This window comes from Sander lucioperca, chromosome 15 (assembly GCF_008315115.2).
Source record: "Sander lucioperca isolate FBNREF2018 chromosome 15, SLUC_FBN_1.2, whole genome shotgun sequence".
Classification (NCBI taxonomy): Eukaryota; Metazoa; Chordata; class Actinopteri; order Perciformes; family Percidae; genus Sander; species Sander lucioperca.
This window is the reverse complement of record NC_050187.1, coordinates 27,741,623-27,760,885: the sequence shown is the minus strand read 5'-3', so window position 1 is coordinate 27,760,885 and position 19,263 is coordinate 27,741,623. Positions and strand designations below refer to the sequence as shown.

At 39.6% G+C, this 19,263-nt stretch overlaps 1 protein-coding gene across 2 annotated transcripts in view; it reads right to left on the bottom strand.

Moving 5' to 3' along the window:
* slc8a1b (solute carrier family 8 member 1b) overlaps positions 1-19,263 on the bottom strand; it is a 141,706-nt gene that overhangs the window by 17,624 nt on the left and 104,819 nt on the right. For both annotated transcript variants that reach the window (XM_031315980.2, XM_031315981.2), the window contains exons 6-7: positions 10,928-11,073; positions 6,646-6,745 (exon numbers count right to left, since the gene is read on the bottom strand). In XM_031315980.2, the coding sequence (XP_031171840.1) occupies positions 6,646-6,745; positions 10,928-11,073 (246 nt within the window). The remainder of the gene's footprint in view (positions 1-6,645; positions 6,746-10,927; positions 11,074-19,263) is intronic.

Genomic DNA, 19,263 nt, shown 5'->3' with positions numbered 1-19,263 from the left:
GATTGTGTTAGCAAAGTTGTTGACTCGTTGGTTTTTGATCAGAAGTAATGTAATCATAACAAATGCACTTGCACAGTTGTCCATATTTACAACAGAATTGAAACTATAGGGGCGCCAAATCGTAATAATAACTTCTGCAGTGTTTCTTTAAGGTACATATATGAGGAAACACTGCATACAAAAAAAACAGAAATGTCATGCTCTTAAAGAATAACATGTGAATGTCAACATACTGAAAACTACCAAGCTGCTCACCAAATGGCAACTTGGCCGGCTTGTCACATACTGTAAATGCACAACAGCACATTGACAAACACACATAGTCCCTCCCTGTCTCTCTATGTTAGCTTATCTGGGGGAAACTTTCCATTACCCCCTCAGCAAACACAAAAAGAAGGGGAACAAGGGAAAAGAGGTCAGTGTATACACACACACACACACACACACACACACACACACACACACACACACACACACACACACACACACTGACATTTCAGAGTGCTTTAATGGCTGGCTAAATGCAGGTTTCTTGCTTTGAGGTGAATGTCACAGTCTCATTTTGTGTGCATGTGGGTGTGTACATATGTGCAGTGTAAGTGCCAAATGGTTGTTATGATGTGATGACCTAAAGGTTAAGTCTTGGCAGATTTTAAATGCATTTTCATGGCTGCCATCTTAGCAGAAAAGCTGTTCCAAATCTGCAATCTTCCCCTAATTGAACTGATAAACTGATAAGCAACTAGGAGATTATTTTTTTTGCCATATTATGAGGACAAAATGATTTCTGGAGGGCTTCTACACATCAAGATCTTAAAATGACACTTCAGACAGAGAGGAAGGATGAGAGTGACAATGGGGAATTCTAAATGTCTTCGGTCAAGAAGAAGAAATATTTGAGGCTCCAGTAAAAAGATTTTAATCTTGATTTAAATCTAATACGTTTGAGAGGCGATAAGAGAGAGTAAGACAGGATGCTAGAGGGAGAGAGATAGAGAAATAGTGCCAGACAGAGAGAGGAGATTAGACAAAGCTAGCTTATCAGTTTGTATTAAATCCACCACTGTATCAGTGAAAGCCACTCTGGACTTGTTCAAACCCTTGAACCAGCAGTGTGTGTTTGAAGGGATGAGCCGCCAAGTTACAACGTCTCCATTTGGGCCTACTGTGCAAGTGTGTGTGTGAGTGGCTACTGTATATGTGTGCTCAGTTTGTAAAATGTTTGTGTCCACATGGCATAGTCACAATAACAGCATAAACTCTCCTATATCAGGTGTCTGCTGATTATTAGTTTTTCGTTTTATTTTGTGTAGAGATTAATTGTCCTTTTTCTTTTCCCACCTTCTAGATACTTTTTATACTCTTTTTTTCTTTTTGCTCCATTCTTATTTTCTCCCTTTTTCTTTCTTTGTGCTCTTTTTCCATTGTTTTTTTCTTCCTTTCTTTCAGTAAATTAAGTTACTGTTTGGGATGTTTTGTTATCAAACCATAAAATGACGTTGATCGTCTGGTCTCTTATCTTCACCCTTTGTCTCTTCTTCTCCTCTGCCTTCAACCTTTACCTCTTATGTTAGAGCATTTCTTTTCCTCCTTGTGCCTCCATCTTTAACCTTCCTCCTATGTTTAGTAATTAATTGAGCGATGGTGGAAGAGTGTGGGAGAAATGGAAAGAGAGTCAGTAAATGGAGTAAAGTGAAATGTAATTATTAATCACGGCACCGAGACCTGAGTTCTTATTTCGTTCTCCTCATCCTCCCGTGTTGTGAGAATGACAAATACAGTATCTATCTATCTATCTATCTATAGAGAAAAGGAAGTGAAAAAGAATGTGATAGGGTCAGGACAATAGTGAAGGATAAAGCCACCTAAAGCTATTTAATGCACCTTTATCTTTGCTGATTACAGTTTAATCAGCAAAGATAAGATGACATAAGTCATGGTGAGTTACATTTATTGGACTGTGCACTCAATAAGGCTTAGTCTGCAATCTGACCACAATCCTTACTTAGTACAATATGACTTGTTTGGTGTATATAACTGTAAAAAGACATGAAGAAACATCTCAATATGAGCATTACACAGTATCAAACATTAGTATATTGTAGCTTGTTTTAACTGTGATTAGTTAAAAAACAACAGCACAGTATAACTCAATTGAGAAAATAATTGAGCCTTAGTTTTCAGACTTTGCAATGAGGTTATTTAGTGGCACAAGTTGCTGTTGTCCTAACTTTAACACAATAATTGAGCTAAAAGAGGAAACACTCCAGGGTTGTGAATGAGTCTTGTTGCAATGTCATAAAACCCAGACAATGGGAACTAGTGGTAATGATCACAAATGTAATGAACTGATCCCAGCTCCCTGTGCCTCCTACCAAACTTCTATCTCTACATGTTGTCTTAGTTGTTAAGACCCAATTGCGTACTGCATATCCATACTACACACTAGGTACTATTACTATATACTAATTTTCATAGTAAACTATATATTTTGTTCCTATTTTCTTAGCATGACCTGGATCATTCTCATCTTTAAAAAAAATCTTATTGTGTTCTACTCTTTACAGTACATGCTCTCATTCCTGTTCTCAATAAACAAAGATCACAGCTGGATGTCTGTCTATCCAATCAGCTGCCAGTTTGATCTGTCAGCATCCAATCAGCTCTTAATCTCAAACACTTTCAACTCTAGCAGTTTCCACGAAAGACACACACACACACACACACACACACACACACACACACACACACACACACACACACACACACACACACACACACACAACAAGCTAATCCAAGATAAGAGAAGGAAGACAGGCCTTTTCATTAATGGCATCAGATCGCCAACAAAGGCTGGCTGACAGGCTAACTAAAGCCCAAACAAACAAACACACATCCAGACACATATACACAGGATAAAGTTATTTATGTTACTAAATTGAGCAAGCTATAGACAAACTATGCTCTAAAAGTAATCCAAAGTTTCAAGGACATCAGCAGCAGCGAATTGAGTGATTTTTTTGTCCAACTATGCATTCAAAGCGATTATCTGCACTATTTTAATATGAAATAAACACCAAATGTCAGTATGTCAAAAAAGTGAACTACTCCATATAATCATTAATCTGTGTCAACTCTCTTGGGGCTGATACACCTACCAGCTGTCCCATGTGCAACACAGCAGATAGGAATTAAAATAATCAGATGCAAGGGGGTATGATACAAACCTATATTAAAATGTATACTATCGTCAATGATAATGACATAATATCTTAACTACTGGAATAATAATGATAAAAAAGTTAACAATGCAACTGTCCACGTTCAAACTAAACTAAACTAAAAGTATATAATGTACACAAAGTGTGGTGTAAAACTCAATTGGATGGCCGCGGATGGCAGCCCACCTAGAGCCAGGTTCTGTTTGATGTTTCTGCCTGTTAAAGGGAAGTTTTTCCTCACACGCTTGCACCAAATGCATGCTCTGGGGGAATTGTTGAGTCTATGTAAGTTATAGAATGTGGTCTAGAACTACTCCATCAGTGTCCTGATATAATGTCTGGTATCGTTTGACACTATAAATAAAATTGAATTGAATTAAATTACACAACATAGTTATATGAGAAGACCAATGCTACTTTCATATCTGTCTGGTAAATACATTGACCCTCATTTATCAACCTATCGTAGAAACCAGCACAGATATGAACGCTTATCATCTTACGACAGGCTTCATGCGTGATTCATGAAACGTCGTATCACACCAATCAGAGCGTAAGGATGGTCGTACATTGATAAATGCAGCGGCTGGAAACAATCGTAATTTAAATATCACGCCCCAATATATTCTCGGTTCTGAGGCCTCGCCCCTACAATTTACGACATGGTGAGACGTAATCTGGCTAAGAAGCAGCACTTTTCAGAGGTGGAGAATGAAACCCTGATATCTCAGGTTCATTTGCACTAACGTGTGTACTATTTGTCAGCCTGAAAATTGGTATTAAAGGCTGTAGAAAGAATGTGGAATGAAAAGAGATCACTGATGCAATGAACAGTGTTGCCGTAGTAAATCAGACTCCAGCTGAAGTTTATTTAATGTACATCCTTGACATATGTATGCTATTGTCCTAATAGTAATATACAGGCTTATATTGCAATCTCTTAGGCCTACATGGTTTACGTATATTTAAATAAACACACAGTAGAGGAGTTTATGCAGTGTCTTTTATTTTAGTCAAAAGCCAGTGAGACAATGAGCCAGGCAACAGCTCTGAGGCTGAGTGCGTGTCATGGACACTGCTCTCTGGGCATCGGGTCAACTGGCTCCATCACTACATTTATGGCACCCTGTTTTCCTGGTCCTCTATAAGAGCCAGATCGGTGATCAACTGATGACTTCTCCTTCTCCTATTAAACTGATTATATGCTGCACCGCAAGTCCACACTGACTCGAAAACTTGCGTACACGAGTTCAGACCAGACATGAGATTTTATCGCAGCCTACGCTCACGTTCAAATTGATAAATGCCTTGCTTTGCATAGGAATCGGCGTACGCCCGTCCTACGCCTGTTTTAGGTCGTACGCACGTTTCATAAATGAGGGCCATTGTAAGGCTACAGCCAGCAGACAGTTAGCTTAGCATAAAGCAGGAAAAGGGGAAAAAGCTAACCTATCTCTGTCAAAGGTAACAAAAGCCACCCAACAGCAGCTCTAAAGCTCTCTAATTAACATGTTGAATCTTGTTTGTTGAATCTGTAGGCTACAGACACCTACAGTTCTTTTGAATAAGACAACTTTCATGGACAGAATAGATGGATATAATCAGTAGGGTAGTAGTAGTAGTACTACGTGTTTCCTACAGCCGTCTTGCTACTTCATTAAAAGCATAAAAACATTTGTAGTCTATCAGAGTTTTACATTATGCTTCAGCATAATATTTTCACAACCGTCTGATCATGATATGATAAACCTATGCTCTGTGTAGGAGGCACACTCCCTCATACAGTAGAATAGTTGAGTTGATTTTAGACCAGTAAAAGCCTTAGTGTCCATAATCACTGCTCCCCCTGGTGGATAGATAAACCATTGCAACTGGTTTTCCACACAAGGCGCATAAGGGCATTTCCAGTAGGCCCTGAGCTCACTACGTCGTCACAGTTTTTTTTATTCCAGCTACGGCCAGACCACGGATCATTCACGGACACGCCATGGAGGGAGGGGAAATTATAGATGGGTTTATCTGTAAGTGTAAAAACAAGGGAGGAGAGGTTATATATTGGACTATTTCTCAATTGGGAGAAGTAACTTCCTGGAGTTTCTGCATGAACAGTACAGTAAATCCCGAAGGAATGAGATTGACAATAAATACAGCTCATCACTGTTTGACTGAGAGGGGAATTTTGAAGCAGCAACATCATGGCAGTGAAAACTTTCTACTAAGAATTTCTTTCTCCGTTTATCCTTAATTTTTTCCATTGATGAGCTGCGGTAATGCTGTCCTGCCTCCAGAGGGCAAGTTACCACTACTAACCAATGAACTGTGAAGATTCTGCAGTGAAACAGAAAAAATATGCTTCCTCTTTTTATCTCTTTCACCAGCTCAATTGTTGCATAAATTCTTCCTATCTCTTGTTCCCTTTATCCTACTTTGTCTTTGTACATGCATTCTTTTATTCCATGCATTATATTTCGCTTTATGCATGCATTCTCTTTTTCCCACTGTGTGCATGCTTCTCAGTGGCTATTTCTCACTGCATGCAATCTCTCTCTGTCTCCGTCGATCTCTGCATTATATATGGTCTCTTGTTTCCTTATCCCTCCCTGTTCACATGTATGCTCTCTTTCTCCCTCTTCATGGAACATTACCATCCTCGTGGCTTATAACAGATCTTGAAGGTGACAGTATATACTGTAAGTGTTGACTATTCTTCTCTTTCTTTACTCCTATTTGTCCCACATATGCAACACATACACTCACTTCTTGTTCTTCTGTCATTGTGGAGGCTGAAACACATACAATCACTCCCACAATTGCTCTCAACATAATCTCCCATCTGGTCAGTGTTTGTCTGTCCAAACCATCAAACCAGGCCAGTCAACTTTCCAGTAACCACTAGAAATCATAAACAGACACACGCACACATTTGACTCCATGGAACCATGAAATCACCCCATTTTATTTACTTTTTATTTATACACAGTCTGCCATTATTTGATGTAATCTGCTTCATTAAAGTACCAAACCACACATGTACACACACCCAACATGAGATTTTTGACAGTTTTGGATATATTGACCCTTAGAACACACACAGCAATGGACCACATAGAGCTAAACATACTATAAAACTGCAGCTGTTCATGCTAAGAAGAATTTATATCCCACGCTCTCACACACACACACACACACACACACACACACACACACACACACACACACACACACACACACACACACACACACACACACACACACACACACACACACACACATCTGCTTCTTCAAACCACCTCAGATGACCCCAGTTAAATTAGAAGTTTAATGAGAGTTTAGTGCATGAACTATCAAATTGATAAACAGACACACACACACACACACACACACACACACACACACACACACACACACACACCCATGGCCTTACCTGCGCTCACAGTGATGGCTTCTATGAACTGGTCTCTCCAGCTGTTGGTTCCTACCAGCAGAGCCAGGTTGGTCTTCTTTATCAGCTTGTCCACTGTGTTCTGACAGAAGGACAGAGAAATAATAATGGTTAGATGGTGCGACACCGGCCTGTTCACGATGCAACATAATTTCATAAATCACTAATTTGCAAAAGTTAGCCATTTGTTAGACTGCTTTACGCCATAAAATGGCAATCTGGCACTGTCCTTTCAGAGCAAATGCAAACATTTTCAGATTTTCTGGTGACAGGAGAGACAGACAGTGTTTATCTTTACCTGCTGTTTTGGTTGCATTCCTTTGATATTGATATTCAAAAATACTAAACCCCTTCACAAACTAAAGTGACTTTAAGGATGAAAATAAATAAATCTTATTCCACTCAGTGTCAAATATATATACTCAGCTTGGTCCAACTCCTTAAAGCTATATAATGTGCATCCAATATCAGGTTTAAATATTCAAAGAATCCACGTTTTTAATGGCTGCACCATTCCATCAAATGGAAAATTCTGGCATCAATTCAATTCAGCCAAACATAGAAACCCTGGCATCTTCAACAGAATTGGAAATAAAGTTCCGTGGATTTGAACGTTTGGCTGCACAGCACGAGTAGGCCTATGCAACAACAGACTTCTCGTGGGACTACGTTTAGAGGTAAAGAACGCATTCATTTCATCAATCATTTAATGTTTCACACATCTTTACATAGGACTTTACAATATATATGCAAAACAATTTTGCCTATCTGCTGTAGATTTCTTTGCTTTTGCACACTCCCTTTCTTTCTTTCTTTCTTTCTTCACTAACCCTAACCCTTCGCTCTGTCCTTCCTCCCTTGTTTCTTTCCTTCCTAGTCTTTATATTTCTTTGTTGTTTTCTTCAAAAGGAGGACACTGTGGCATATTGAGATAACACACAAACACACACAAACACACACACACACACACACACACACACACACACACACACACACACACACACACACACACACACACACACACTAATTAGCGGAGCAGTGGGGATTGCTCTTTACCTTTCTCTACACTTCAGAGGGAAACTGGGATACTAATTGTGTTGAATGCAGCTTAGGGGTGTCAATAGTGCCTCGCTGCTGCTGTGGACACACACAACTTCGCCTGTTGTATGTGAAGTGTTTATTTAACCATACCCGGCTAGGTTTTCGTAATACCTTCTTTCTCATTCTGCGTAACGCTGATATTTTTACCTCCCTTGCTTCCATTCTCATTTCCTCCCTCAGATCGTTGCTTTTGACTCAGCTGGACTGTTGTGGATCACATATGTGGTTATGTATCTTTGTGCATGGGACTCCACAGAAGTGGACACACGTGAAACTCTTACAGTGGGTAAATGAAGATATCAGAAGTTTCTGTCATCAGTAGTGGCGCTATAAACCGCAGTGATGATCCAGCTGATGGCAACAAATGACACTCTACTTGATGCTGACCCAAAATTGATAATGATAAATCTCTCTTTCACGCTCATATTATTAACATTGACAATTGCTGTCACTAAAACACAAGCGTACCTTGTTCAAATGGTCATCAGTTTTATATTTGTCTGATTTATTTGTTGTTGATACTTTTCATTCTTTAGTAATTATATTGTTTGAATGAAATTCACTTAGATTTGAAAGGAAACTTTCAACTTCCAAGTAAACTTTCCATTGATGCAGCTTTTCTTTTTTCTCCTTCGATCTGTTATGTCAGACACTCTCGCGCTGTTGTGCTCCACCATCTGCCAATAGGAAGTACTTCAGATAACTATAGGATCCGGTTCCATGCTCCAGTACAAAACTACTTGACAAAGTTTAGCATCCTGTCAAGTGGCAAGCTATTACTGGTTGTTGGAGCGGCAGCAAGGAATATGCATTATTACACACACACACACACACACACACAAAACTTGGATGGTAATTACATCCACGCATCCACGCTTGTCTTAAGAGTCTGCGTGGGAGAGGGAGAGCAAGGAAAGGATGCACACACAATGATGCTGCAACACATCCTCATGCCTAAACAACATTATATGTCCATTTCCAAAGACTTCCAAAAACAACACATATGATCGTTCTATTTACTGCCGTACGGTGGCGGTTTAATTATGAGATCGTAAACATTAGACCATTCTATTTAAAGGGGCGCTATGCAGTTTTGGCCTTTTCTTCGCTGTTTTCTCACTTTTTGCTCGCAGGTTTCTTTATAGAGATCCCCCTACAGCTTCGGAATAGATATTTGGCAGCTCCTATGTTTACTCGTGTCTGACTCCTCGCTCGGTCAGTCTGCCATTTCCTCTTTATCTGTTCCTCTGACAATGCTCTCCTAGCTTTCTGCTTCTTTTTTTGCCGCCTCAGCCATAACAATAGTGGGAGAAACTCCATCGCTACCTTGTTAGCCGGTTCCTGAATGGGCGTATGTGTGCAGTGCCGTGAAGCAATTAGTTACATCGCGAGACCAGATATCGCGATACTTCCTGATGCTAAGGCCGGTGGCTCGCGGGCCGAAAGTTGCAAGGGTGGTTTTTCCGCTCACAGGCACTAGGGGGAAGCGAGACGACCACCATTCAACTCGAAAAAAAGTCATATAACCATTCCATTGACTCAGAAGCTGTTCAGTTAAGGTAAATTAAGCTAAAAAAAACTGCATAGTTCCCCTTTAATGTAACGGCAACAAAAATACTTTATTACGGGTAGTAAAACATCAGGGATTGGCTGAAAATGAGTCACGTAAAGCTATATATAGCTATAATGACAACGTAACATGACGTTTACTCTAGGTAAAACTCTTAATTTCAAAATGACAGTTCCCTTTACATTTCACATGGGAGACAAATCCCAGTCTCCTGAGTGAAAGTTTGTTTACTGTTAACCTATCCACCACACCTAGCTGTTTACTTACGCGGAATTTGGCGCTCTTATAGTTTGTCACCTCACTTCCTCGTTTGTTTTCGCGATAATTACTACAGCCACGAGAGGTCGCCGCCTAACAAGAAACGTTATTGTTGGTTATTATGAGCTGCTTGCATAATCGACCCATATGGTCGTTTTCTGGGTCAGGAGGGGCTGGAATGACCACACAATTATTTCCTGTAGCTGTATTGGAACTGTTTGTGAGGGTAATATGTGAGGGAGGTGATTTTGTGTTGTTTTTGTGTGCATATGTGTGTGTGTGTGTCTGTGTCTTTTATTACAGTAACATATACATACCATATATATAATCAGTAACATATGATAAATAGTGTTGTGACCACTGCAATTAAAACCAGTTTTACTACAGTATGTGTCAGTTGTTGAATGTCCTTGTAGCGATGTTTCAGTGTTTTTATCCCCACTAATGATTGTTTAAAGGTACATTGTGTAGGAATTTCTCCCATCTAGCGGTGAAATTGTATTTTGCAATCAAACGAATAGTGCTCTCTAGCGCCTCACTTTTTCAAATGCGTGTTGCAACTACAGAAGCCGTTATGTACCAAGACATTTTTGCTTTTTTGGCGATGAGGATTCCTTCTCCTGTGGCTCGGCATAAGTATAATCCTCCATTATGAACTAAAGTGGAGTGCAGGCTTTCAAATTTGCCGGGGCGGTGACAAGCGCCTCTCAATGATCTCCTTCTCCGTTTCAGCTGGTTTCAGTCATGTGACGCTGGCTCTGAATGAAAACGCGTTAGCTAGAAAGGTAGGCTAGTGCTTTATGTCCTTCTCAGCGATTATAGTTTTTCAATATGGTGGAACGACATGGAAGCCTCCTTGGACTTGCCCATCCAATGTAAATACAGATAAGAAATTCTTCGCTTACGAGGATAAGTCATATCATTGGCAGAGATAATTTCACACCAATGAGGACATTTTTATGAATGACGACATTGATTTTAGCTAATAAAATACTTAAAACACCTTAAGGTTGTGTGTAAGACCTGTTATTTTTTGGATCACTTATCAAAACAGAAACTGGATGGAGTGCCAGTCGTGAATTGGTCACATTTCAGATTCATGTGTGAGGTCGTTTGCTTTGGTGGCAGTTAATAGAAAACATTGGAAACACTGGAGCCAGTGCACTGTCCTCTTACATTAGGGTTTTTTGCTGTCTTTTTTGTATTTAAAGTGAATCAGACTGCACATTAAAACATGTGCTCCTGCCATCTCTGCCAGATTGATAATCTTCAAATCAGACATGTAACTTTCATTTATTTGACCACATACACACACAAACGCACTCCCTGCCTTACCTTGAACTCATATGATTCCTCTATGATGATCTCCAGTTTGACATGGTCTCCCAGCATGGGACGGCCCATATCAGCAATGCGCTGCTCCTCTTCATCTTTTCCCGTCAGCGCCTCTTCTTCCTCCCTCTCTTCCTTCAGCTGTTCCTCTGAAAACACCACAAGACAACAACCAATGGCAGAGTTAAAACAGCATTTTCTTTTTTTTATTTCACCAGCGGATAATCCACTTAGTATCGATACTGCTTTCCAGGGAGTCATAGATTATAACCAACAAATAAATAGTTAGAAAGTTAAAACATATAAAACACTCCATGTTGATAATGTTTCAAATATTGGGGAATGATTAGACAGCCAGAGCAAATAAAGCCTAGGCCTACAAGGTTTCCAGCCAGAAAAAGTAGTTATAGAAGAAAATGGTGTAATACCCAACAAGAGACATTCCAAATACTGGTAATGTGTAATCTCTTCAAGTTTTAACAAAGTCGGACTAGTGTCACCTGAGACATTTGTATTAAAAATGTTGACGCTTACAGCAGCCCTGATTATGACAATTAATGTAATGTATCTTGGCACTGTAACTCTTTAAAACTCTGGAGTACAGTGGCGATATGAAAAGGGCTCTTTCTTTATTCAATCAACAAAACCATTAGCATCTCAGACACCAGGTAATTTTTTTTTGCAACATCTTCGCCATCAGAAAAATTTACATGTACGGACAAAACACTGAAACTTCAAACTGAACTGACTGAATCATCATTGTCACTGATTGAATTGGTAGCTTTTAACAGCTTCCCTTACTAGTATGAAAACTCTTTGACGTAAACTGAACAATTCAAATCAGCGATTCTCAATTTCGGCCCATTATTATCCACCTTTGTGTTACATGAATATCTATGTGCCTGTGGTTTCAATTACTATTTGGTTTACACTGTTTAATAGTTACGGTTGCATTACTAAATGAAAATATACTTCCAGTTCCTCTAGCATCTCATTATCTCTGTCTCTCTGTTTCTCACACACAACCCCCCTCTCTTTTCCCTTTTCTTCTTTTCCCCTTTAACTTATGGTGTGTGTCAGTAATTGAGATTCATAGTAGAGCCTGAGCTCACTGCTAGGATCAAAGAGAGATAGAGAGAGAGAGAGAGAGAGAGAGAGAGAGAGAGAGAGAGAGAGAGAGAGAGAGAGAGAGAGAGAGATACAAAGAAAGGGAAGGAAAGGGAAAGAAAGGGAAAGAGAGAGAAAGGCCATTATCAAAATTTCCATTTGGGAACGGTTATCCATGCTATTGCCTTCCATTATATTGCAGTACATTGTGGGAATGCATCAGAGCTCATTGATCATTTGTTCCCCTCAGTTGAGTTACAGCATGGAGCTTATAGTTCAATCGCACACACATGCATGCACATTTCTGCCAGGAGCACTTTTGTCAAACTTTTACTCCATCATAATCAAGAAGCACCGTTTGGCATTGTGGCTCCCTGCATGTTCATAAAGCACACGAGCTGAAGGCAAGAAGAACAGACACCAAAGCCTCCCAGGCACAAACAAAACCTGAGTCAGGGGTGACATTGTTTATGTCCAGATACAATTTCACTTAAAGTCCAAATGAAATGAAATGGCATGTTTTGCTCTGTAAATCAAATGTCCTTTCCTTTAAGAAAATGTCCATACCCAAAAGAGAGGAATTGTATATTTTGGCTTATGCTTAAAGCTGTGGTAGGCACTTTATTTTTGGTGGCGTTGGGCAAATGTTCCATAATAATCTTTCAGAATATTGTAATTCAAGTGGTTTGAGAGAAAACTTGACTGTCATTTTTGGTCTCAAATCAACCAAACCATGAAAGTTCATCAAATGTGTTGAATTATTTGTTAATGAAAATTGATCTGAAAATCCATACAGATTAAGATAACATTTTCTCTTAAAATGCACAATGAGAACTATCTCTCAAATGCCCTTCATGGTTGCGCACACACACACACACACACACACACACACACACACACACACACACACACACACACCCACGTAACGTGATTTAATGAACTCAATTAACAGCCTACTGAACCTCACGTGGGATGAACATGAGCAGGCAGTATTCTTGTTAGCTACCCTCCCTGTGTGTGTGTGTGTGTGTGTGTGTGCGTGTGTGTGTGTGTGTGTGTGTGTGTGTGTGCGTGCGTGCGTGTGTGTGTGTGTGTGTGTGTGTGTGTAAATGGACCTGGCAGAGGTTAAAAGTTGCAGGGTAAGATGCTGCTTCCTGTCAAAGCTGCTGTCTGCACCATTTATCATTTAGATTTTTTCTCCCTCTGGTGTCCTCTCTGCTCCTTGAAGCTCAATTCAATTAAATAAAAAAAAACTGCATGTGCCTTACAGCCAAATCACATACAAAGAAATATTTCTTAAATGTCTGAATACACTGGGAATTCAGTCATAACATTTATTTTCAAATCGGGCATTTTTTCTCTATTTTTACTCCTAATAAATGTGTGTACTGTATCTTTAAATAGGCAGCACAAAACAATATAAGCAGGACTCAATCTCTGCCCTATCCCCAAATAGCTGCCTCTTTGTTACATAACAGTTTCTAACCCCTTCTCCTTCTTTCTTAATCTTTATTTTCCTTTTGATCTACCTTCTGTCATTTTATCCTCTTTGTCTCTGCTTCTCGGTATTAAAACCTCCAATTTGTATTCACTCTCCCTAATTCCTTCTTTCCTGATATAGTTTTGATTCAAATGAGCTTCAGTGACCTGCCAGAGCAACTTGACAACATAGCTGTCAAATTAATACTGCTGATGAGTCCATGTGGGGCCAAATGGTACCATCTTTCTCCACATAGTGCCGTTAGTCCGTTTTAAATTTAAGAGCACCTCTCATAATCTACTTTGCCTGCCACCAAGCCTCGCAAGAGGATTATGATCTTTATTTTTTTTAATTTTATTTAACCTTAATTTAACCAGGAAATAGTCCCATTGAGATTCAGAATCTCTTTTACAAGGGAGTCCAGGCCAAAGTTTCAAAATACAGTAACAAACAGCAAACAACAGACTTAATACAAAACAGACAAATTACATTAAACCCTAAGGAAATCAGAAGTCTGTAACAGGACATGTGCATTCAGTGGTCAGGAAGTCCTTTATCTTATTTTTTTTTTAAATCTTCCATGCTAATAAAATAATCTAGATTAAGGTGACTTTGTAGCTCACACCAAGATGACGGAGCAAAAACTTTAAAAGCACTTTCACCAAAACACGAGGAATGACGTACGTCATTTGTCCGTGTGACAGACTGATCTCATGAAGTGGCGTATGTATGACACGTCAATTCGTATGCCATTTTGGCATGTTATGAAGACGCATACTCGCTTTTTAGCGTGTTTATCAACGCCGTTTGGCCTCCATTGACTTACATTACCTTGAGATTGCGTGTGATTTTACGCTGTAGCGAGTAGTATGAAATGGCGAAAATCCGCGTAGGGAGGTTAGTCAGGGTGGTGGATGGGTCAAACACAGGACTTTCACCCAGGAGACCGGGGATCGTGTCCTGCATGTCACGTTTCCTTCATGTCCCGCGTGTCACGTTTCCTAAACTCAACCGTCGCTTTCTTCTTTTCCTAAACCCAACCCCGTTCTTCTTTTCCTAAACCCAACCAGTTCTTCTTTTCCTAAACCCAACCCGTCCGCTGGATACGGCGCTCAAAATTCATACAGATAACACGCACCACTTGGCTTTAGAAAATGGCGTGTATGTTTACGCAAAGTCATGATATTACGTTGCGTGTGACCGTGCAGCTACCGATAGCTTTGGGCATCAGCAGAGAACATAAATAAGAAGGCAGCTTGTGCAACACGTCCTTATAAAGAAAAATATACCAGTGCTCCATTCTACGGTTGTATAAACCCACTCTCTCATACAACTTGCAATGATGTGTGCATAAACCCGAGTCAGAGACAAAACGTAACGCAGCATGGTACACGGAATCTAACATTTTCAGCGATGATGAATTTGCATGCATATATAAAATATCACTGTAACCAAGTGCTGATAAAAACATTGCTTGAATTAATTTCTTTCTTACACCAAAGGAAAAACAGCATTTGTTTCGGTAAAAAAAAGAAGTTTTTTCCTAAGACACTCGATATGTTGTTTAAAAGACAGATTGTTTTCTAGAAGAAAGCCCAAGTATTTGTAGGTTGATACTCTTTCAATCATTATTATTTATTATTATTTAAGATCTACTTTCCATTAGTTGTCTAGTCCATTCCTCCTCAATGAACACCTTTGTATTTTGGTTAGAGATCCCAACATGCTGCTGGTCCTCATCCTGATTCAAATCCCTAAATCATTTGTCTTTATTTATTTATTTTTTATTCTCCAGATAGAATTATTTCTTCCAGTTTGAAGACAGTTATAGTAGGCCTACATGATGGAGGCATGTTATGTGTCTTTCTAGGCATGTGTCAAACAAAGCAAGCCATGTAGCAGCATTTGAAATACATCAACTACCACCACTCCCTGTACCCTTTCTACATGAGGACCCTAAATTGTTTTTGTCATATCAGATATTCTGGTTTGAAAGTAGCTGCTAGCAGTACAGCAAACACTGTAACAATTAGATTGCAGTCAATGATGAAGCAGCTGGTATACTCGATCAGAACTACTTGTCGGATGAAACCCACTGTCTCCACACCTTTCCAATGCTGGAATTTGGGGTTCAGTGTCCGGTCATTTCCATAACATTTCAAAACCAACAATCCAACATTGACAACCACTTCATGCACTCATTGGCCAGGTGTATAGAGGTAAGAAAACAGCCAGGGTTTGAAATTCTCATTTTTAATTCTTTACTGAACTACGTCTGGCGTCTTTCATCTGTACTACCAAGTTAAAAAAATGAAATAGTCGCCATTATTTCCATGTCTAAACGATTATCACGCCTAGCAACCTGCCTTCGAGAGTCAAGCCTATTTAGGTACAATGTACAGATTTAGTGTAAATGAACAGACATGAATATGTAAAATTGTAACAATGTACAAAATCAGGCAAAAGTTTGGAGATTAAGTTAAGTCGTCTAACTTAAAATTTAGTTTGATGCCTTTAAATTATGAGTGTTTTAAAAGGTTTAACTTTTACAGCATGGTGCTCATTTTGCATTTGAACACAACGAAATGTACTGACACATTTTTGATTAAATAATGATATATTAATAAAATTGAATATTTATTTTAAGCTTTTTTCATTTCAGAAGTTTGTCTCTTTATCTGGATGACACATAGGTCAATATGTGCTGACAAGAGGTAGCATGTGTGTGTGTGTGTATATGTTTGTTTGTGTGTGTGTGTGTGTGTGTGTGTGTGTGTGAGTGTGTATGTGGGCTTTCACACGTTGTCATGCTTTGACAGAGTTAGAGTCCCTAGTTCAACAGAAGTGATGGGAGACGACAGGGAGAGGACGAAGGACGGAATGAGAGGTGGAGGAAAAGGGGTAAAGACGAAGGGAAGAACAAAAAATCGACAGAGAGGAGAGGTGACGAGAGGATTTTTTACACCCTGTCATGTTTGATGGATTCAGGTTCCATCAGAGGAGGCAGAAGAGGAGGGGAGAGTAAGAGGGGAGGGGAGGTATCTTTGCAAACTGTCAACATATAAAGTCAAAAGGAGGAGCAGAGGGGAGAAACTTCTGCGCAGTGTCAAAGAGGAGAGAAGACAGGAGAAGACACAGTCTTTGATGGGATTAACAGTGCAGCAGGGGAGAAGGCAAGGAGGAGGAAGAAGGAGCGGTTACTCTGTCACACTTTTGGAGAGTCCCATAGGAGGAGACAGAATAGGAGCAGTGGAGAAAAACAAGTGGGACTTTTAACTAAAGGAGGGAAGGAGGAAAGGAAGATGGAATGTAGAAGAAAAGGGGGTGAAGACTATAGTTCAGAAGGAAGGTGGTAGATAAGGGTTAGGAATATACAATGAGAACAGAAGAAGTTAGTTAGGAGGACAATGGGGAGAGCGAAAGAGGAGGAGGAACAAGAAATAAGGCAAAAGGATTAAAATGGACGATGAGGAAGTGATAGATCAGGAAGAGAAGAAGGGCGAGAAGGAAGCAGGAAGAAGAAGTAAGAGAGGAAAAGAAAGCAGAGGATGAAAATGAAGAGGTGGATGAGGAGAAAGTTGAGAAGCATGCGAAGAAGAAGAGGAGACAGAGAAATAAGTGAGAGAATGATAAAGAGGAGCAGAAGGCAGAGGAGTGGAGGGATGAAGAGGTTGAGGAGAGCGTAGAATGGGAGGAGGAGGAAGAAGAAGGGAAGATTATGGTTTACAGGAGATGGATAAGCAGAAAAAAAAGTAGGAAGCTGAGATAGAGAATGGAAGGATGATGATGCTGATGAGGTGGATGATGAACTGTCAATCCATGATTGAGTTGATGAATCTGCAATCTAATTAAAAAAGATTCTGTGCCATCATCTACTTGTTTATTTACACTTAAAATACTGTGAGAATGAATTAAACTGATAGTAATAATTAATTTCCAATGATCATCTATCATTGCTAATGTAAATGTTACTCACTCACTGTAATAAAGATGTAAATAAATTAATTTACATTGTTTGGTGATCTGTTAATGACATAATTAATAATATTGGGACAATAAACACCTCATTAAAATGAATACCTAACGATGTTTACTATTATGACAGAGGGTTCAGTGAGTTTGTATGTTACGGATATTAAATGTACATATTGATGATTTAACATGTAGAGACCCTGGTGAACACACACACACACACACACACACACACACACACACACACACACACACACAAACACACACACACACACACACACACACACACACACACAGGCATGATAAACAAATAATAATGTCTCCAATTAATGTATGTTGTTTTGGCACGTCTTAATTCATGCCAGGGTTAATAATTATGTTATGTATTGTTGCATAACTGAACACACACACACACACACACACCGTTACAAAAAGGACGATTAGAGGACATGTTGTCACATAGCAATGTCCTACATATACAGTATAAACACACATTAACGTGTGTGTGTATGCATCTGTGTGGTCACATGTTACTCTACGAGTTGTGTGTGTCCACGCATGTTTGATACTGTGTGTGTGTGTGTTTGGTATTGTTAGGACATGGGGTCATCACCCTCTGCAGGGCGTGAGTGTTTTCAGCTGGTTTCCCTCTCAGCACTGTTCCTTCTTCACGCTGCACTTTCTCCCACCCGGATGACTGATGGAGGGTCACAGGCTGCAGTGAACTCTCCTCTGCCTCCCGCTGTCCTGAGGCTCCTCAAAAACCTGCAATATCACAGGGTCATCTGGAAACTTCTAAAGCCTCCAGGGAATTTAGCTTTTAGCTCCAGAAAAAAATGTCCTATTGTGATCGCCCGAAACACCTTCAGCGGGAGTCAAAGACGCATTCTATTTCTTTAAAAAAAGAATAATCCACCAGATATATACATGTAGTGTGGTAATAATCGGAAAAATGACTAGCCGACTGGGAAAATTTCTGTGGATGCCCCCTCAAGTTGGAACAACAATTGGTGTCATATTACGCAGTAACATGGCAAACGAAAGTAAATGTTGGGTTGATGGTAAGAAACCTTTTATTAATTTACGTATTGCATATCATTTTTTGCTTACATGTAATTATTATTATGGTATTAGGTTGTAACTGTCCATGTAGAGTGACCTAAATTAGTAAGAAAAGTTATTTATCAGCGATTAACGTGAGCAAAAAAATACAACACATCTTCTTTGTAGTGTCCATGTTTTTTTCCACATTACGACTTAAAGCTTATGAACACACTGAAGTTGGAACTTCCCAACCTAGGAATGGGACCATCTGAGGAGCACATGAAAGCAGCATAAATATCTGGCTCCACCTGCCCAAACAAACCAAAGCTGAATACAAGTTCACACCTGCTCTCGAGAGGTTGTTGAAAGTCATTCTAGGACATGACAAAAAACTCTCCCAGAAATAGAACAGGATGAAATAGGTTAATGAAAAAGTAAATGGCAAGCCTCTTCTTTCTCTCTTGAAGAAATGAGAACTAGTAGCAGCTGCTGGATTATTTCTGGGGATGCAGATTATGGTGAAAAGGTACGGTTTATGTTAAAAGGATAAATATATTATCACACACTGAACTAGCAGGGACTACTTTGCCTGTGTCCAGTGGTAGTTATGGTGATGAGGCTAAAACAAATCGCACTGCTTAAAGGAACACGCCGACTTATTGGGACTTTAGCTTATTTATCGTATCCCCCAGAGTTAGATAAGTCCATACATACCCTTCTCATCTCCGTGCGTGTC